The sequence below is a fragment of the Toxoplasma gondii genome, chromosome VIIa, assembly GCF_000006565.2.
Source record: "Toxoplasma gondii ME49 chromosome VIIa, whole genome shotgun sequence".
NCBI classification, from domain to species: Eukaryota; Apicomplexa; class Conoidasida; order Eucoccidiorida; family Sarcocystidae; genus Toxoplasma; species Toxoplasma gondii.
The window spans coordinates 589,612-610,557 of NC_031474.1; the positions used below are offsets into that span (position 1 = coordinate 589,612).

At 55.5% G+C, this 20,946-nt stretch overlaps 1 protein-coding gene across 1 annotated transcript; it reads right to left on the reverse strand.

Moving 5' to 3' along the window:
- On the reverse strand, positions 1-20,788 carry TGME49_304650 (histidine acid phosphatase superfamily protein). The gene is made up of 19 exons (XM_018782424.1): positions 19,674-20,788; positions 19,000-19,073; positions 18,445-18,627; positions 17,732-17,918; positions 17,305-17,438; positions 16,542-16,626; positions 16,011-16,101; positions 14,129-15,323; positions 12,660-13,512; positions 12,055-12,130; positions 11,290-11,431; positions 10,227-10,391; positions 9,480-9,688; positions 8,530-8,793; positions 6,810-8,140; positions 4,220-5,826; positions 3,097-3,549; positions 1,096-2,487; positions 1-662 (listed from the first exon to the last, which is right to left on the reverse strand). The coding sequence occupies exons 1-19, from the start codon at positions 19,786-19,788 to the stop codon at positions 465-467; spliced, it is 8,754 nt and encodes a 2,917-aa protein (XP_018637230.1). The 5' UTR covers positions 19,789-20,788; the 3' UTR covers positions 1-464.
- Between the last annotated feature and the right edge of the window lie 158 nt (positions 20,789-20,946).

Below are 20,946 nucleotides of genomic sequence, written 5' to 3' on the forward strand. Positions count from 1 at the left end.
TCCCGCAAAGTTTCTGTTCTGAATTCGTTTGCAAGCAACGGTCGACAGTGCACCCTCCAACGATTCGTCGCTCGGTGGCTCTAACCGTCACGCGACTGCCTGGTTAACTGAAGTTTTCCTGCTCTCGGTATCGGCACCAGCCAGTTGGACTCCAGAAACATCTGTGCGGAGCCGACAAGGACGCCAGAGGAACAGCCGACAACTCTGCAGGAAGAAAATCAAAGGCGAGAAAGCCCAGAGACGTCTGTGTCTTGCTCAAAGAAGACATGTTCCTCAAAACTGCGAGGGGAAAAACAAAGGAGATACTGAATGAAGGACAGCCAAGGGAAGAAGCGAAGGACGATTCCTAAGAATCCAAATCGCTTGGCAGAAAGACAGTCCCGAGATCAAACGGCTGCAGAGTGAGGAGACCCAGCACCGCACACGAGCATAGAAGCCAGAGCTCCATTGCCTACAGACGACGATCAAGACGTTGAGGAAGAAGCTGAAAAGGAAGAAGATGAACAGGAGGAAGATGAAGAGGAGGAAGAAGCTGATGAGGAGGAAGAAGCTGACGAGGAGGAAGGAGAAAACGAACTGTCGCCTGCACTTGTCGTCGAGCTTTGATTGTTCCGATCTTTCCCAGCTTTCGCCGGTGTCCGTGAACCGTACAGGCTCAAGACCTGCGACAGAGCGCATGCGCAGAAACAAACAGAAGCCGACATCATATATTACGATAGATGCCTTGAGACCAGTACTCCCACTGAAGGAATTATACATATATATATATATATATATATATATATGTATATATATATATATAAATGTATATATATATATGTATATAGATCGATAGATATTTATACATCAACGCATATATTTATGCGTACGAGACACCGCAGAGAGTGGAGGGTGGATACGCACGCGTGAGTGCAGGTCGGTCGGCAAAGGCATACGTTCTCGACTGCCAAGCCTGGGGACAGCAACGACGAAGGGATACGCCCTACGCACGTCGATGCGTTTGAGTGCACAGCCATCTATGCGAGTGAACAGGAAGCAGAGAGTTTGCATCAATCGATCAGAAGCTCTTGCAGTGAGCTGACAGAGCTGGCTTACTTTGTTCATCAAAGCTTCAAACCGCTCTAGCACGCAACTTTGTGAAAGGGAAACGAGTGGCGCGAGCTCGCAGTACGGCGGAACGACGGCGCCCACGAGCGGGGCTCCGTTTTCTGCGTTTCGGCTCTGCGCAGGCAAATCCTCGCGAGAGTCCTTTCCTTCCCTCCCTTCGTCTTCTGTTCGCTCGCCTGCGGGGCCTGTCTGAGGGCCTTTCTCTCGCTTCACCGCCGCGCTGTTTGTTGCTCTTCTCGAGGGGAGAGACGCCGCGAAGCCAGGTTCCTCCGTCTCTCCCTGTCGCCCTGTGCTGCTCTCGTCGGCTTGCTGCTGCACACCGGAAGAAGCGGTATTCCCAGCTCGACAGCATGGACACCCGCTACAGGCGGGTCCCGTGGTTAGGGCGCCAGAATCCGCGGAAGCAGCGGCTCCACATGTCTCCGCTGGAAGCTCGCTTCGCCTCTCCATGCAGCATGCACACTCGCAGGCCTGTCCGGAGACGAACGACGAAGAAGCCTTCCCAGCCCCTTCGGCGCCGGGACTCGCCGAGTACGCAGAGATCGGCGCGTGAGCGTAGTAGCACAACTCCTGCTGCTGAACGTCGAGGTAGTCTTCTTCTTCCTCTGCATGCAAACCACGTTTCAGAAGCGCCTTGACAGAAGCCGAAGCCCCCGGGGAGGGGTACGCCGGCTTCCGACCGAAACCGGAAGGTCCCTCCCGCTTACCATCTGTATCCTGTGAGGTCGCCCAAGGTCCACCGCCACTGCGGCACTCTGTCCCCATCTTTCCACTGGAAGGATCGCCTCCACGCGCGCTCGCCGCTGCAGGTTTTCTGGCCTCGTCCTCCGCCTCGCCTCCTCCTGTCTCCACGGGCTTCGCCGACAGGCCTGCGGCTTCGGAGACGGCACAGGCCGGCGCGCGACGCGCCTCCGCCTCCGTTTTTGCGTGCGGTGGAGACTCTCTCTGCGACTCACGGCCGCTGTCTGACGCGTTCCTCCCGGCTCTCAGAAGGCTACGCTGGCGATGCGCCTGCGCCTCGCGCTCGATGAGGACAAACGTACGCCCAAAGCCGTCTTTCGCGCCCGTGCTGAAGCTGATCTCGAGGCGGTACGGCGAGGCTGGGACCGGAGGCTGGGGGGTGTGCGGCACAGACCCTGCGGCCGCTGTGGGGACCTTGTGCTCGTCTTCAGGTCCACCTTTGCCTTGCGAAGAGAAGAGAGGCGAGGAGCAAGAGGTCCCGGCTGGCGAGGACGGATACGCCGAGGCAGACGGCGAATAGACGGAGAAATGCTGAGGAGAACTCAATGCGCCTCGCGACGCCCGATCTCGCTTCTTCTCCCATACTCGAAAAACAATGTGCGAGAGATAGTGCAAATCGCAGGTTCCGAGCGCCTCGTGCTAAAAACAAGGGAGAGCGTAGGGAATAATGAAACACAAATCATGAAGAAAGAAGGGGGTAGTCGCAAAACACCCATGCAGACCTTCCAAGGATAGTCGCGTTACACAGATCGACTGTAACTCGTCTTGTGCATGTACGAAGAGATCTATATCTATATCTATCTATATGTATATCTATCTATATCTATATCTATATATCTATATATCTATATCTATCTATACATATATATATATACATACATGTGAATGTATAAATGGGTGGGGGGCTACATGAAGACAGCCCCGACTCTATATGAAGGCAACACCGAGTACAGTTCGCCGAGTGAGAGAAGAAGACGCAACAGCAGGCTGAGGTCAGAGGACGGTCGAAAACCCAGAGAAAATGGCCGACCTCGACGGAGAAAGGTGCAGCGACACACAAGCACAAGTACGCCAGCACAACTAATTCGGCTCTAAAGGACCAAGACCTTCAGGGTCACCTTGCAGGAGACCTCTAGAGATGTGCAGGCATCTGCGCCTGAGATAGCATTCGAGTCTTTCCTCCTTCTCAGAGGCGCGTCCATGTTTCCGTCTAAGACTTTCCAACTGTTTTGGAATGGTTCGCCTCACATCGGTGCCCGCGTCGAGGAGCGGTGTTGCGCAGGTAAGGCACATGGACTGCCTGTGCGAGTCTGCGTCGCTCTTCACTCTTTCTTTCCTTGACAGCTCGCCCATCTCTGCCTCCCCGGCATGCACCGCCTTCTGGCCGCGTCTCTCTCTGTCTTCGCCTCGTCTCCTCCCTTCGTCCTCTCTCCCCGCAGCGGCCTCCTTCTCCTTCTCCTGCCCGTCCACCTTCTCCAACCGAGCCTTCTTTTTGCCGTCCTCGCCGCGAGCGTTGGCGGCGCAGTTGGGGCAGAACTGGTTCTTTACGCAGACGACTTCGTAGCTGAAGAGGAGAATGTTGAGGAGAGCCTGGACATGACTCGCACTCGTCACGTAGTACCGACTTCGCACGATGCGCCAGGGGGAGCGAATGCCGAACATCCGCGCCTCTTCCTCCTTCAAGCGAATCTGCGCCGTGACCTGCACCGAGCAGCAAAGTCCAGACACCCGAGCGAAACGACGTCCATACGCGAGAAACGCGGACGTCCTCCTGAATGTGAACCTTGAAGCACTGTTGAGGGGGGCACCAGGATGGACAGGTGCAGGACTCCTGAGTCACCGAGAGACTCCAGAGACGGTGCGATGTCCCGAGAGCCCTCACCGCTCGAGTCGCAGTCCGAAAAAAACAGTCGTCAGTCTGTTTTTTCTTGGGCGATTCAGCTACACGTTGGACAGAGAGCCAAGCGTCAGAGAGAGAGAGAGAGAGAGAGATTGAACGAGCCACCAAGTCAGACACAGAGAGAGAAAGAGAGGAGAGTCCTAGGAGAGAAGAGGAGCGCCGACGACCCGCACTGAGGACGAGCAAAACGGAGCGAGAGAGCAGGCGACGAAGAGAGATCGAAACAGAGGTCGAGGGAGACAACAACCCCAGAGGCAAAAACGTGGAGAGAGACGGACAGAGCGAAACAGACGCAGAACGCAAATCGAGAGAGACGGCAACGAGAGAGAGAGAGAAAAGGGTCGACGAAGATCGAGAAACGCGAGGGAGGTGAACAGAAAAACTTAACGTTTTTGCTCCTTATTCCCGAGACACACTTCCGTACGGAATACGTTTGTCTGCAACGCGAAACTGTGCCCTCGAAAGGTATACCTCATGTTCATGGGGATCATCGTCTTCGTGTTCCTCGTGGTCCTCGTCATCCTCAGCACCGTCGTCTTCCTCGCTCTGTTTCTTTTCCCCTGCTGCGTCTTCCTTATCAACGTCCGCGACCTCTCGCCTGACGCCTCCCTCCTCTCCACCGCCTTCGCTGTCTCCCGCCATTCGGCCTCGGCCTTCAGGACACTCGGCGCCAGCGCTCTCGCCGTCCTCCTCCCCCCCGTCTCCCTTTGCCTCGCCGCGAGCCTCGCCCACCCCTGCACTGTCTCCCTCGCCCCTCTTCCCCGGCGTCGCCGTCTCCGCTGTCTCCTCAGAGCCGCGCCTGGCGACCCCCGCTGCGCCGGTTCCCGCGCTCTGCGGGCTCGGAAGCTTCTCCACGCCTTCCTCGGTCTCCGGTCGCCGGCGGCGCTCACGCCTCTCGTCTTCGCACTCCTCCTGGTCGCGGCCTCCCGAACTGCAGCTGCGCTGGCCTCCCCGGCTTCCGCTCCGACTCGACTCGGGCCGGCTGCCGGATCCGTTCTCGGCGCCGAGGCCGTAGAGGTCGGCAGGTCGCGAGCCCAGAGGCAAGGCGCCAGCTGCGGTCGAAGCGAGGATGCCATGCAGAGACAATGGGGCCTTCTCTTCGCGTTTCTCCGACTTCTTCGCCTTCTTCTGGTGCGCCCACAACTCGTCCGAGTTGATCACGACCTTCTCATGGCCCGCGCCGCCCAGACTCCGCTCGGAGTCCCCGCCCAGACCCGGGAGTCCGAGACCGAACCGCGAGGCCAGCAGGTCGGTGATTTCGCGTCCGGCGCCGCGCTTCTCGCCTTCCTCGCTTCCGCCGTTCACCGCCCAGTTGGCTTCCGCGCCTTTCTTCCCCACACTGGCGCCGCCAGGGGATTCGCTGCGCAGGGCCAAGAGAGGCGAGGAGTCTTCGCCGGCCTTTCCACGGTCACCCAGCTCAACGGCCTCGTCGCGGCGCCCGCGCTCGGTCGTTCCCGTCGAGACGCGCTTCTTCGGAGCGCCTGCCGGGCGCGAACAAACCGACGCAGACGCCGGCCGTGTGCTGCTTGCCCGACTGGAGCTCGAGGTCGCGAAGGACGTCTTCTGCGAACTCCGGCCGCGAGCTGCGGGTCCAGAGCCATGGAGTCGCGGACCCCCGCCTGCACTCCCGGTGCTGCTGCCTCGTGTGCTGCTCGTGCCTTTGTGCGTCGCGCTCCGACCTGCGGATCCGGAGAAAGACGAAAAGAACGAGTAGCAACACGCGCTGCTTGCGCTGCGAGACAGCCGCCCGCCGAGCAGATTCGCTCCGGGCACCGGACTCGACGCAGGGCCGGCGGCCGACGCGGAGGCAGAGGAGACAGGCGCGTCCCCGGACCTCGCCGACGGGGCGCCAGCTGTGTGGGGCGACGCCGGAACGGGCGAGGAGGCCGGGGACGACGCCGACGGGGACGCACGGCGCTGGGCGGGATCAGAGGCGCAGCTATGCGGTGCAGAGGTCGACCGCGAGTCCGACGGACGCGACGAAGGCGGAGACGCAGCAGACTCGCCAGTCGACGCTGACGAATCTGACTGAGGAGACGACTGGCCGTGTGCGTTCGAAGAGCGTGGCGACGAGGTTTCTGGAGAGGAACATGGAGACAAAGACACAGGATCGTTTCGCGAGCAAAGGTCATCGAAAGCCGATACACGAATGGAGAAGGTAAAAAAGAGAAAGACATGCGTTGAGAGAAAACGAGAGACAAGAACCTCGAAAGCCTGCACTCCACTCTGACCTGGGGTGGTGGGCAAGAGAACGTGGATTCCCCTTCTGCTGTCTGTCGAGGGTCGTGTCTTCGCTGGTTTCTCTGTCTTTTACGTTCCTACGTTTCTTCTGAAGCTTCTGCCTCGGCCACTCTGCTGCTGCAGATTTGCTGGAGGCCCAGGCTCGCATGTCCGCCGTCTGAACATTGGCAGCATGCGCCGTTTCCAGCTTTTGTGTTCTCTTCCTGTTCTGCGCTCTCGTCTCGGCTTCGCTTCCAGGCTGCCCTACTATTGGTCGTCTCTCCCGTCCCTCTACATTTCCACGGACGCTTCTTTCTAAATACGCTGGAATGGAATATGCTGCACCACCAATGCGGTCCGTTGTTGAGACTCCTGCTTCGTATTGAAGCATCTCTCTCTAGCGAACAAGCGCCGTCACCCGCCCTCTCCTCTCTCCTGTCTGCTTCTTCCTGCGATGTATCCCAGACCTCGAAGGAACGACCATGCCCCAAAACACCCAGCCAAATGCGTCGGATTTCACGACCCCTTACGGCAATGGCGTTTTCCACTGCGGGTGGTTTTCCACTGGTTAGCACCAGCTCTCGAGTTGGCAGTGCATGCCTGGAACGCGGCTCTGGAAGCCTTTCGTGATGTGACGCAGACGTTCAACTGTAAGAGGTTCTCCCCAGAACGGTCCACCTCTCTCCCTACTCGTCAGCATCATGACGCGCAGGACGGTCACACTCTGACTTTCTTAATGCGCCGCAAATTGTGTGAGGGCTCTCCCATCGTTTCTCGCCTGACGCTGAATCCTAATGCGCACGTGGTTTCTACTCAGACTTTGCATGCATCTCTCCCTTACCTGCATCGTCATCGCACATGGCCTTGACCAGTTCTCTGAAGGAGGCACTGGCTGTCGGAGCAGCTTCTGCCGCTGCGTCTGCAGCGGCTGCGGTGACGGCGTCTGCAACTTCGCGGGTCGTCCTGGCGCCTTCGTTTTTCAGAAACAGTTCGTTGGTCGACAGCGACTGGAGAAAGCGCTCCTCGTCCGACAGGTTTTTCAGGACCAGGTGAGGCCCGCCAGGGCCGTTGCGCTCCCCATCGGAGCCGGTGCGGCGCGGCGGCGAGCACGCGGTCTCGCGAAAGAACTCCTGAGACCCAGGGGACGACGCCGCCGGCCTCCGTGGCAGCGTCTCCGCGCCCTGAGGCGAGAGGGGTGCGTACGCCGGCGCCGGCCCCGCCGCTGGAGGCTGGGAACCAGAAGCGGACGGAGACACGCAGGAACAGACTGAAGAGAACGCGGACATGGCGGAAGACTCAGGCTCCGAGGGCGACGACCCTATCGTTTGTCGAAGCGCCGGACAGGACGCAAGAGGCGGTTGGAGCGTTGGGCTCTCTTCGCGCTCGGCCGTCCACCTGGGGGCCCCCACAAGCGCCAAGACTCCAGGCCCGCGCCCCTCGCCCCGGTGCGTGTGGGGTGGCGTTGTCGCCAGCGTCCGCTCGCGAAGCCTGTCGAACGCTGCGGAGAGGAGTCCATTCGACGCTGAGCGCCCGGACGAGGAAGAAGAAGTCGAAGAAGGAGACGCGGAAGCACCGGACGACGTCGCGGAGGAGATGGCCGCGGCGGTTCCTGGAGGCGCGCCTGGGAAGTCGGGTGAGGCTCCAGGGTACGCCGGCCAGGGCGCGCGGCCCTCGCGTCGGTCTGGGCCTGCGTCGCCGTCTCTGTCGTGACCGCGGGGGGACACAGCAGACGGGAAAGCCGACGGCACATCCCCGAGGGAGACAAAACCGTGTGGAGTTTTTTCCCGCGTCGCCGCCGTTGAGGAGACGCGCGACCGCGAGCTATCTCCGAAGAGCCGCGAGGGCGTGGACGAGGAAGGCGAGGAAGACACCGAGAGAGACGTCACAGACCCGTACCCCACAGAGGAGGTGCTTTTGTCTCCTGGCGCCCCACACGCGAGGGACGGCCTCACTGGCAGCTGCGAGCCTGGCAGGCCCTCGCCCCCAGCCGGAGACGCCCCGCGCGCGTCGGGCGCTGCCAAGGGGGGCGGCAGCGGAGACGGCGACGGCGAGAGACCCGGTGGAGGCGCGAACCGTGCAGCGGCACAAGCGGCCGTCATGCTCATTCCCCAGTCCGTGAACGTAGCAGTTGTTGACGGGCCTTCCATCGGCAAACGCGGCTGATCCACGCTTCTGTGAAAAGGAAAAACCAATCCAAAAACCTGCGCACAAATCCGTCTCGGAAGTCTCGATCCACCAAGTCCCTCGCACGCTACACTCAACGTGATCAATCCACTCTCGCCCAATGCATACTCATCAGCAAATGTAACTACCTATGTACACTCTAGTCTAATCCCGTATATATATATATATATATATATATATATATACTTTCACTCTGCAAATGCATCTCGTTACATGACTATATATACATATATATATGTAGAGTTGTACCATGCCGAGATTCGTATATTTATACGAGTACCTATATATATATATATACATATATGGAGAAACTGGCGTATGTGAGTGAGAGCACCTCGAGTGGTAACGCTGTTTTCCGCTTTGAGTGTTCTGCTTGCCTGAAGAACGTGAGGTCTCTGACAATTTTTCTGACGAGCTTGCCGACGATTTGCGCGCCGATTCGCAGCTTTTGGGCGTCGGTGATGCCGCTCTCTGCAGGTCCAGAAAACGAGTGGATGGGCAACATGATCTTGTGAGATTCGACGGCCAAGGCGAAGGCGCGCGGCGTCATAACGTTGTGGTGGTGAATCAGTTCGTAGCGAAGCATGTCCATCACGTCTGCGATCTTGGAGGTGTCAAACAGCTCCGTGCGAGGATCGAACCTGCGGCGGGCAAACAACCAGGGCGCAGAGACAGGTTGTACGTAGGTAGCCTCTCCGACGCGCGCGCCACAGATGGGGAAGCCGGCATGTTGAAGAGCGAAGAAGTTCGCGTCGACAGCCTGGCCGGGCACTGACCCGACAGGACAGAACAGAGGGAAGTCACGTGCATTACAAAGAGGACTCTTCGTGACGACAGCTGTCGACCGCAATGGCGCAGGAACGAACTCGAGGAGTCTGTGAAAACCTCATCCTCATCTGAAGCGGCCGCGAGTTAGCCCACGCTTGTGCGGGCTTCAGGCGAGCCGACCGGGAGGACCGGAAACCAGGCGGGGACAAGCAAAGAATCGCAGAGAAAAACGCGCCTCCGAGTGCTGCTGCATCCATTCGTCGTGCACAGCCGCCGCGACGTCGCAGCACAGAAAATCGGAAGAGAGGTTTAAAGACGCAAAAAAGCAAGACTTCACAAAGGCCAGCAAGCGACCGACCTGCGCTCATTCCCCGACTGAGGGTGGAGAAGCGACAGTCAACGAGCGCCTGGGAGAAGGAGCGGCAAGAAAGGGATGAAGTACACCGGCAGCACAGGGAAGCCAGAGGAAGCACAGGGAATCCAGAGGAAGCACAGTGAATCGAAGGAGACACCACGATTTCAGATCCGAAGTCACTGAGTTAACAACAGCACGGTTTACCATTCTTTCAGTAACGTCGTCCATCTCTGTTTAATGCTTGCGAGTTTCTGTGCAAAGGGATGCTCTGCAGGCTTCTCCCTCCCAGCCGCGCCACTGGACGATGCAGGGTGCGCGGCCAGCGAGTTGTCACTCTTCTCTCCACCTGCTCCACATTGATCTGCGGCCGCAACGTCGAGCGCCGCAATGAAGCTCTGCAAGCTGCTGTAAGCCTGACGAAGATCGGCCAACAAACGGCACTCAACACAGTCTGTGTCGTCCTTAGACGTCGCTCTCTCTCTCCGTAAGGTCTCTCTTTCGATTCAAACAACAACCTTTCTGTCGGCGCCTGCCTTGCTCAGGAATTTCCTACTCTTTGTTTCGAAACACTTTGCGCGTTGCTGATCTAAAATAAATGCCTTCACGCCTCCTTTTCTTCTTTCTCTTTCTTTTCTTCTTTCTCTTCCTTTTCTTCTTTCTCTTCCTTTTCTTCTTTCTCTTCCTTTTCTTCTTTCTCTTGCTTTTCTCCTTTCTCTTCCTTCTCCTCACTGCCGGTCGTCTTCCATTGCTGCGATCTCACTTCCGTTGCCTTTCCTCCCTCTCACCCCTCTGTCCCCCACAGGCAGGCGCGGCCAGGCTCCGTCTCAGCTCCCGGCGTTCGCAGGCCTCGTCCGCTCCCCGAGAGCACGGTGCAACTCTCTGCTCTCCTCGCACTCGAGGGGGGTCCCTTGGAGACTCGTTTGTCTCCTGCGCCTCTTCGCTTCCTCTCACCTTCTGCATCGCTTGCCATGGATTGTCGATCTCTTTCAGACAGGCGAGTTGAACCGGTTGGAGAGGGCAGCGGAAGAGCGCGTCCACGAGCGCCAGCTGGTCGTCGGAGGCGTCACGGAAGGAAACGTTCAAGTTCAACAGTTCGTCGAGAACTTCTTTGCACTCCTGGAGAAACATGCAGAGTCTCGAGAGACGAAGCGCTTGAAGGCTAGAGAAATCAAAGAAGACGGGAGGACGCGAGGGAGAACCACAGAGACTGCTGACAAGGACCGAGAGCCTTACGCGTTGTGTGAAACGTTCAGAAGATCTGCAGCACACTGTTAGGCTCTGGTACGAACGTTCGATGCAAGTTGGTGAACGGCATACAGGCAACTCACTTGTAACTATAAATACAACTGAAAAAAACAAAATCGGCGGCACTCGCGGCAGAGCCGTTTACGGAGCCCGCAGCGTCTCCGACGAACGTCGTCAGTGTGAAGTGACATAAGCAAGTTGGAAAAAAAGAATTCCGAACAGGACACTGCGCAAAGCTCAGAGGACCAACAGAGGCGCAGCCAGCACACCCTACCCTACGAAAACCGCTCTAAAAGACACAACAAAACAGCCTACACGAAACCCAACTAAGTGTAATGTATACAAACATACATATATATATATATATATATTCATATATATATATATGTATATATATATGTATATACAAGTATATATATATATATATATGTATATATATATATATATACATATATATATATATATGTATATACAAATATATATATATATATATATATGTATATATATATATATATACAAGTATATATATATATATTGCTGGACGACCAGAGAGAAGCCTTTCACTCATGCAAGGTGTGAGGAAGCAGCATTTGGAGAAGCAGCATATGCAGATGGATCTTTCTCTCGGTGGTTGGCTGTGTCGACCTCGTCTGCGTATTTCCATTTGTGCAGACTCGAGCTTGAGTAAACAGCAGGTGCATGCAAATTCCTGACCCCTGCATGCATGCATGGCGCCTGGGCAGGCCGCCCGCAGGGACGAAGGCCTCACCTTTCTCTCAGGGAGCTGGACGGTGTCGTCGAGGAGCGAGTGTGCCTTGTTGTTTCGAATGACGAGAGCGACAAGGATCGGAGTCAGCTCGCCTTCAAGGTCCAGAAAGCCTTTAGTGAATGCGGCTGAGGTGACTTGGCATCTGCAAAAGAAAGCCGTCCAGAACACTGGCGCGACGACAGTGGGAAGCGACGCGAGCCTGGGGCGGTTCAGACTCGTTCGCGACAACGCAGAGGAAGGACGCAGACGGTCCGCCGGACTCGAGGAAGACGCAGAGTCGCCGGCAACGTCGCCCGCCTTCACTTGACGAATGCCGCACAGAGAGTCGGTCACTCTCATGACTCGAAGGTTCTTCTGAAGATGTCTGACAACGTGTGGAGTCTCACGCATGCATGGAGGTGCATGCAGACGTTCAACGGGAACGAAAACGCCTCCTCACATGCTCCTGTGATCGGAACCGCCTGACTGGGAGTGTGGGTGTTGCGGAGAGGAAGACGGAGAAGCGCGCAGGCGACAAGGTCAACGGGCATGCATATGAAAAGGACGCCTGCTGATATGCAAGTCTCGACGGACTTGCGAAGGTGCCAAGACATCTGCTCGGATAAAGACTGGGGAACCAGTTCCAGGCAGACGGCGACACGGAGACGAGCGGAGCGTGAGACACACCGCGGAGACAAGAAATGGTGGACAAAGCCATACACACACACACACACACACGCCAGTCTGTCACGAACGCGTCGAAGACATCTGCGGCTTTCAACCCACCTTCCTTCATCGCTGGTGTAGATCTTGAAGTCATGCCGGAAGGTCGAATGCAGCCGAAGGAGCCCCGCACTGTCGCCTGCAAAGACGCCGAGAAAACAGGAAACGAGACGCACCGTTCTCAGCGTCAGTCGCAGAGACATGCACACACAGATGCACACCCTTGCAACGCCCCACAGTGTCTCCCGTCACAGATCGAGTCCGCCACACAGAGCGTCCGTCCTCCCCACATGTCCCTGTCGCCTGAGAATCACCACCGACGCATGCATATAAAAATATAGAACTTGGGTATGTATACAAATATATATATGTGTATAAATGTAACTATGAAGGTGTCATTTCAGAAACCGTATATGTATATATATATATATATATATATATATATATATATATACATATACATATATATATATATATATGTATATATACATATATATATACATATATATATATATATATATACATATATATATATATATATACATATATATATATATATATATATACATATATATATATATATATACATATATATATATATACATATATATATATATATATATTTATGTTGGCGCCTCGATATTTGATGTTCGCGTAGGTGTTCCGACCTGGGTACAGTTTGTATCGAAATTTCTTCCCCAGGTCTTCGGCTTGTTTCCGGCCTATGCCTGTCAGTTCGCCTCCCCACTTGGCGACGACGACGCAGCGCATCACGCGCCCCGGAGGCCCCGCCGCCGTCCCTGCCGCCCCCGAAGAGGAGAGAGGTGGAGGCGATGGCGGCGCAGGTGACACAGAGGAAGAAGTCGCGGACTCGACCGGCATCTGGCCAGAGGCTCCTCTCGGCTTGGTCTTCTCTCCCTTGCCCTTCGCGGAGCTCTGCATCCCAGCCTCCCCACAGTGTCCCCCCACTCCTACGCGCGCCTCTCCGGAGAGGACGGACGGCGACGCAGACGAAGAGCTCGACGCAGAAGCAGAGGTCGACTCAGAAGAAGACGCACAAGACGAGGAAGAAGAAGAAGACGAGGAAGAAGAAGCAGAAGAAGCAGTGGATACGTGAGACGAGGCGACTCGCGGAGATCCCGTCTCCTCCCACTCGATAGGTTTGAGTTGAATCTTTCGGTTGATGCCAGCGAAGCCGTCGCCTTGCAGCAGAACTTTCTGCAGTTGTTTGTGCGCCGACAGCTCCTTTTGCAGCTTGGCAATCGCCGCCTCTTTCTTCTCAAGCGCTGTCTGGAGGCCTTGCGCTTCTCGAGTGAGGCCCACAGAGTCTTCCTCGCCTGCCCCGCCAGAGGAGACATGCCCAGAAGCCCCAGGGTCAGACGCCTCAGCAGACGCAGAGTCAGGCGAGGCACACGCTGAGCAAGAGGCCGAGGGGGAAGGCGAAGCTGCGCGAGCTTCTAGGACAGCCTTCTGTTCGTCGAGACTCTTCTTGTCTGCGACTAGAGACATCATCTTCTTCCCCTGCAAAAAAAAGCAAGTCGACAGTCCGCACTAAGGCGTTCTTGGCTCATCGTTTTTCTGATTTCGCGTCGCTGCCTCTTCCGCAATGTGCTCTGCAGTTCCTCGCGACCGCGTTTCCCTTTCCTTCCCTGCCCGTGCGTCCACCTGGCGTCTCGCGCCTTCGCGACGCTCTCCTTGGCGCTCACCCGGCCCTCACGCCAGCCACAAGCTCCGCACAGTTCTGATGCAACTTTCAGATCTCTTTCTTTCAAATGGATAAGAATACATACAGATACATAGAAACGCGCCCACAGACACATGCATGAAAGCAACCGCGAAACGATGCAAGTAGTATAGACTGCGCTTCGAGCGTTTTCGTCTTTCGCAAAACATGCTGGGTTCTGCGTCTCTGTTTGAGAAAAGTGATGCGAGGTTTCTCACGCGAACGAGACAGTCTCGCTGTCTCGTCCTTGCGAGCAAAGTGACTGTTCCCGTCTGTCTGTTTGTTTGTCTGTTTGTTTGTTTGTTTGTTTGTCAGGTTCACTGCTGCTCTCTGTGTCTTTTTCCGTCACAAGAACGCGATATCCGCTGTCTTGGCTGCTCGGCTGGCGTGCGAGGCGGCTGTGTCTCTGCTTACGAGGAAAGTGATGATTTCTGTGTTTCTGTCCAGGAGGTCTCGGAGTTCCTCGGGGCTTTTGAGTTTTATTTCCTTCCGGCGGTTTCGCTCCTCGTCGAAGAGCTCGAGAATCAGATCTTGATCAGTTTTGAACTTGAGTTTCTGCTTGGGTTTCCGGTCACCGTGGCGCATAACCACCACAACGGTTCTCAACTCTTCGTCGTCGTCGCCGCTTGCCTCCCCCGCGGTCGTGTACGGACTCATCGTCCCCGCTCTGTCTTCGGGAGGATCTGTCTCGAGCGGCGCATGCGACACCGAGAACGACGAGAACGAGGGAGAGAGCGCTCCGTCCTGAGGCGAGTCTTCCCCGACGCCGAAGCCGCGCCGCGCCTCCCGCGCCGCAACTGTCTCCTCGCTCCCGACCGCCGGCGCATGCATCCGCGTCTCCCGCGAGGGAAGCCCTGCCAGGCACAGTGGACTGGAGCCTGAGGACGGCGTCCGTTTGTGTTCCTTTCTCTGTTCTCCAGTCTCTTTTCGCGAGCGACAGACATCCTGCGACTCTGCGGCCGAGGCCGGATCCCCACCCGTCTTCCCTCCCTCTCTTCTGAACTGCTTCTCGTCCTCAAGGAGCGCCCTCCCTCCCAGTACACCCTCTGGAGAAGAGCCTCCAGAGGAAGCCGCGGCGGCGGGGAGACGCAGGTCCGCCTCCGCCGTCTGGCGCTCGCGTCTCTTCTCTTCCTCCCGACATATCTGCCGCTGGGCGCGGTACTCGTTCCGCGCTCGCAGCAGCTGCTGAAGAACAATGTGCAGAGGAGGTGAGGGAGAAGACGCACGGAAGAGCGGCGACGGCGACGCAAAGGAGGCCGAAGAGGCAGAGGAGGGAGGGGAGGCGGCGACGAGTTGCAACTCCGTATTGCTGCCTGTCACGAGAGTTTCTGTTGGGTCTGTGGACCGCGGCGGACCCCCGCGGGGGTCACTTGGCCCCGAGGCAGAAGTCCCCGCACCCTGGGCGCATGCAGCGGGCGTCGAGTCTGCGAGAGGCGCGGCGAGTTGCGGCGAGACTCCGAAGGCACTCCAGCGTTCGATGCTTTTCTTGATGAAGAACAGACGAAGGATGTTTGCGCAGTCCTCGTAGTACTTCACGTTCCCCTTGACGAAGGAAAAGCCGTTGACGTCGCAGACAAAGGGTCCACTCGAAGTCCGGAGAATATCGAACCTAAAGCCAACGCATGGATTTCGCAACAGCGTTGGAACGAAACGGCGAGCATCCCGCGGAAGGACAAAAGAGACAGCCGAGAAACGCGACTCTGTCCTCGCCAACGCGCGGCGACCGGCGGAGACGCGAAGGGGATGGCGCGGCCGGTGGAAAGAAGACAGATGCGAGGCGGAGGCGAACGGAGGCGAACGGAGAGGGGAGACAGCGAGAGGAACCGAGTCGAGAGACGAGAAGGAAACAAGGAAAGAACTCCCAGAAGACGGGAGAGGCGCGAAACTGGAATGTGCTCGAGTTGTCCGAATCCCTACAGTGGTGCTGGCTGTCCGAGTTGAAGGCAAGAGACCCAGCCGAGCGCTCAACAGGCAGTCGAGACCCCAAGAATGAGTTTGCGAACAATCCGAAGTCAGAACCCATGACTCCCAGTACGACGGAACCGACTCTAGTAGCATCTGAGTAGTTGTGCTTGCAGTTTTCTTGAGTACAGTCGTCCTTGTAACTCCACAACTGTCAGACGGCATTTGGTATCGAGCTCACCGAAAGACGAATGAGGGATGTGGTACCGAGGTGCATTCACAAACGAGAAATGTCTCCCCATGCGCGCGCTACCTTTCTTCTCTCTACACTGTGTCTGATGCCCCCTCGGTGGAACTTGGATCTCGTAGCGACCTCTTCTTACTGCTTGCATACCCACAGATGATTTGCTGAAAGGCGCGGACGAGGCGGTACGCAATCCACTTCTCTTGTTCAGTGAGAATCACCGGATATCGGACTTCTTTCCCTGAACAATTGACAGCGTCCTCACCCGCAACACAACGCGCGACCCATGCGGAATTCGAGCCACAGACGCCGAAAGCAAAAGTCCCCATGGAACTTCGCTCCCCGGTTTGAGGGGCCGACGGCCTCCCCCCCCCCCCCCCCCCCAAGTCGAAGACGCAGAGACACTACAGGACAGACCTGCGCTGACAGGAAGAATCCACGAAGCTACCAATCCACTTCGCAGACAACATGCACCGTGCGACATGCCAGTTTCCCCCAGTCACAAACTGGATGCAGTGAGCAGACCCCGCAGCATTTGCGCGGCGCTTCAGAAACCAGATAGTCGTTCAGACGAGACGGAAACGCGCAACTCGCGAGCGGCGCTGCCTGCGCTGAATCTTCGCGCCTTCGCTTCCACTGGGGATGCATGCAGTCAAGAACGAAACTCTCGAGAAAGCTCACCGTCTGGGGAGCGACAAACCACACCGTCGACGCTCGGACTCTTCCGCGCCTCCGCATGCGCAAACAGAGGCCCAACTGTGTAGACCTGAAAAGCCGCACAGCGCCGCGAACCACCGCCAGTTCCCTTCTTGAAAAGAGGGCACAGCGTTTAACAAGTTCTCGTACAAGACAACTCTGGGCAACAGATGCAAAATCTTAACCGACAGCAAGAAAGTAAATTCGTGAATACGCAGTCTCATCTCTCGGACGACGCAAACATGGAGATCCGACAACGAAACAGTGGTGTCTGGACACCGAGAAAACTCATACTTATGACAAAGGGAACATCACGTCGCGTTAGCCTACACGACGTTTTACCGTCAACTAACTCCTTTCTTGCGACTTCCTGATGCGTTTGGGAAGAGACAAATGTTTGCAACGGCCCTAACGGTCTTGAAATCACTCGCCCCGTCGCGAAGATGAAACAAAACCAAGGCAGCTTCAAGAAAAACGCACATCACGCGGTTCGTCGTCGCCTAGTACACGGCGGGCCGCAATGTAATTCTTTTTTATTTGCAATGCATGTGCGCAGCACAGCAATGCATGCATATATATATATATATATATATAGCAGACGTATTCATATCCTTAGATATACGCATCTACATGGACAAATATATATATATATATGGACGTATATGTATTAGAACAGAAAAGATTTGAAGCAGGGAGGCAAGACGCGAGAAGCGTAACGCCGGGAGAAAGAGACTGGTGTCAAACGAACCTTGACGTCGGTCCCGAACGTGGAGAGAAATTCCTCGTAAATGTAAGTGCCATCTTTTCGCACGGAGTGGACGTCGGGGCAGTACGAACTGCTGCTGTTCTGCTGCTTCCTGTACAGTTTCTTGCATCCTCCACCTAAACGCAAAGTCGATCAAAGAACACCGCGCGCCGACTCTTCACGACTGGCTCCGAAAAGGGCAGCGCCTTTCCTTCCAGCGCCCAGGACACACAAGCACACAACCGCACATAAACATATCCAAAACTTTGTATAAAAATACGCAAATACATGTAGATACGTCGACGCACAAATACACACAAAGACATACATGTATAAATACATCTGGCATCAGCGCCAGTACATCGTGTTCGTATAGAGGAACTGTGTAACGCGCATGCCTATGTGCGAAGGTTTCTCGCCAGAGTCGCACCGGCGTTTTTGGGGTAGTAGATCCAGTTGTCGTGGTTGTCGGCGTCTCGCGGCTTTTCAATGAAAGGTTTGTTCAGTCGTTTGTCGTTGAAAACGATGTAGTCGTAGCCTTCCTCAAAATGCGCCTCGCCGCGGCTGACGCGCTCGTAGTCCACCACCACATACGGCGGATGCGGAATGCCATGTCTCTGGCGAAACGAGAACGAAACACCCCACAACCTCCAGACGAATGTCTCTACAACGATAGGTGCAAACAGGCATTTCTACACAAGATTCCCAAGACAAAGACATACTCTACATACATACATACATACATATATATATATATATATAGATAAATAGATCGATAAATAGATAGATAGGTGCATCTTTGGATAGATGAATATGCAGAGATGTATGTGCATCTTTCATATGTAGCCGTAGAGCGGTGTTTGAGTTGTCCCTGCAAACGGAGACATGCCCGTCTGCGTCTGTCCACTTGAGGGACCCCGACAGATCGACGCAAATTGTGAGCTTCACCAGGGAGACCCCTAGGTACACAGGAACTCGCGGTCGACGGAACGCGGCGCAGAGATGGTGAACTCAACTCCGCTGAACAGGGTACGCGTCCGCTCCCAACGACACTGGCTGGCGAGGGGGTCCTGAGCGACTCGCAGACCAGCCTGTGTGGAGAGAAAAGACGTCTCTGCAGAGCCTCGCTCGCTCGCGTCTGACCTGCAGCTGTTTGTAGACCAGCACCCGGTCGCGGATGATTCTTTGTTGCTCGAGGTCGTTGAGAAGAATCGGTCGGAAACGCTTCACGTAGCCGATGGCTTTGTCCAGCGGAAATCCCGTGGAGTAGAAACAAATCAGGCAGTCCACGCGCGGCCATGTCGTTATGTCTTCCTCGAGAATCATCTGGAAAGGAAGCAAAGAAAACATGGGCAACTGCGCCTGAGAGCGAGGCTGGCCGCAAACCAGAGAACGCGAGACGCAAAGGGAACAGAAGGCAGCTGCCGACGAAGCACGAAGCGTGGAGACTCGCGACGCGAAACACAGAAGAAGAAGAAGAAGAAGAAGAAGAGAAAACGAGATGCGTATCGAGGAGACGAGAAAAGAGGAGAAGCAGAGAGCAACCGAGGAAGAGCAGAAAGAAGAGAGGAGGGAAAGGCGCCCGGAGAACTCGAAGAGTCCGCAGTGAAAGGCGACACGAGACGCATCCGCATGCACTCCGCTTCTTCGTTTGTCAGGAAGCGAAAACGCAAAATGAAGAACAGACAGAAGACTCACCTGTTCGTCGAAAACAACGATGCGGAACTCCAGCGACCGCTCCAGGCGACTCAAAATGGCTCGCATCGGTTTGCCTGAAAAACGAAGAAAAAACGCACAACCCCCACAGCTCTCCCGTTTCGACATGGAGAACAACCTTCAGGCGTACATCCACGCGGGGACGCAATACTTCAAAAACAAGCATTTGACACATACACACACCTATAGTTTTATATATATTTATATATATTTATATATAGATATAGATATAGATATAGATATATATGTGCAGATATATGCATGTAGAGAGAGAGACTAGCGGTGAAAATGGGAAATAAAGAAGGAGAGTAGAATTACGCCCGGCTCTGTAGGCATGGGCAATACACACTCCTGAGAGAATCCGCTTGTACATACACTCAAGATTCCTCGTTCACGCAACGCACAACGACTTCTTTCTTTTTTTACAGCTTACCTGTGTCTTCGACCCCACAAGTCTCTGTATTTAATCCTATACAGATATATGTCATGATGCCCTTTACCGTACATATGTTTCCTGTATGCAATGGAGAACTCTTGCATTTGAAGCACCCCCCGGTGTCTCAGATCCGACAAACCTATGAATATGTATGTTTATGTCTACATGCAGTTGGGTCCTGGTGAAGAATGCAAAACTGGATGTGCGATTGGAAGCTTACTGTGCGTTTTGGCTTTCATCGCACAGACTCCGATGCTCAACTGGATGAGGCCGGAGCTGGAGGAGCCGCAGCTCCGCGCCCCTCGGTCGTCCGCGTCTCTCGGGGCGTCCAGCATTGCATGCAGTCTGAGTTACGTTTGGAAAAGAGGGGAGAGGCCGAGAGAGAAGAGAGTGGAGAGTCTGAAGACGGCGAGAAAGATTGCTTCGACCGGCAGCGAAAAACAGACGAGACGAGGAGGCTGAGTTGCATGACAAGGCCGTGATGTCTTGCGAAGGTCGAAAGATAGAGGACGCCCGCCTGCGCGTTGTCAAAGCCTCACGAGGCTCTTGAGGCCATGAAACCAAGTCGATTCCGCGAGCTCATCCCGATAGAGGCGCGGAAAAGAGACTGGGGGCGCTCGTGGAAGGCAGTCTCGCCAGCGGCTTCAGGAAGCGAAGAAGACGCAACCGCAAATGGAGAGAAGCAGGAGGCAGGGAATGGGGAACATCCGTGGTGGAAGCAGAGAAAGAGTTCTCACAAGGAGGCGCCAAGTCTCCGAGACTTAACAACCTGGAATGCGCGCTGAGCAAAGCTAAAGTGTGTCAACAAACCGAGCGCGAAAACGCGGGAGGACTGAGGTGAATGCACATCCGAGCGACGCTGCCAGGAATCGCGAGTCTCGGTCCAGACGCAAATATGCGCGGGCAGAATTGAAATTCGACTCAAGAGCGAGACTTCCGTGTGCCGAGGAAACCTGATCTTCTCGAATTTTTCGCCAGCTTTTTTGTTCCAGTGTGCATTCACGGCAGCAACGGACGATCCCCTGCGACGCGTTTTCTTCGCGTTGCTCCAGTTGTCGACCGCCTCGGAGTCTCGAAGTATCAGAAGACGGAGAGAAGGTACTGGCACATGCTTTCCGCGAAAACAAGAATCAAAGAAGTCTGGCGTCGCGCGCGGATGTGGTTGACGGAGTCAGACTCGCGGAAAAGGTACGAACGAGCAAAGACCAGCGACGTAAAGTAGCAGAGCACGGTCACTGCAATGAAACACACAAATGTCATGACTTCGTCGTTGGAGCGCGTCGGAGTTTTTCTCGCGTCGCGCCCTTTCGAGAGAAATGGCAGTCTCTCGACGGAGGAGCAACTGCTAAAGAGCGCAGAAGCGCAAGCTGGGACAGAAACCGAGAAACCTGGAATAAAAACCGAAAAGGAGGGAACGCTTCTCGCGCATGCAATGCAACGACTCGCGGAGCTTTCCCTCCCGTCTCACTTGGAAAACCACGGCGGAGACGGGG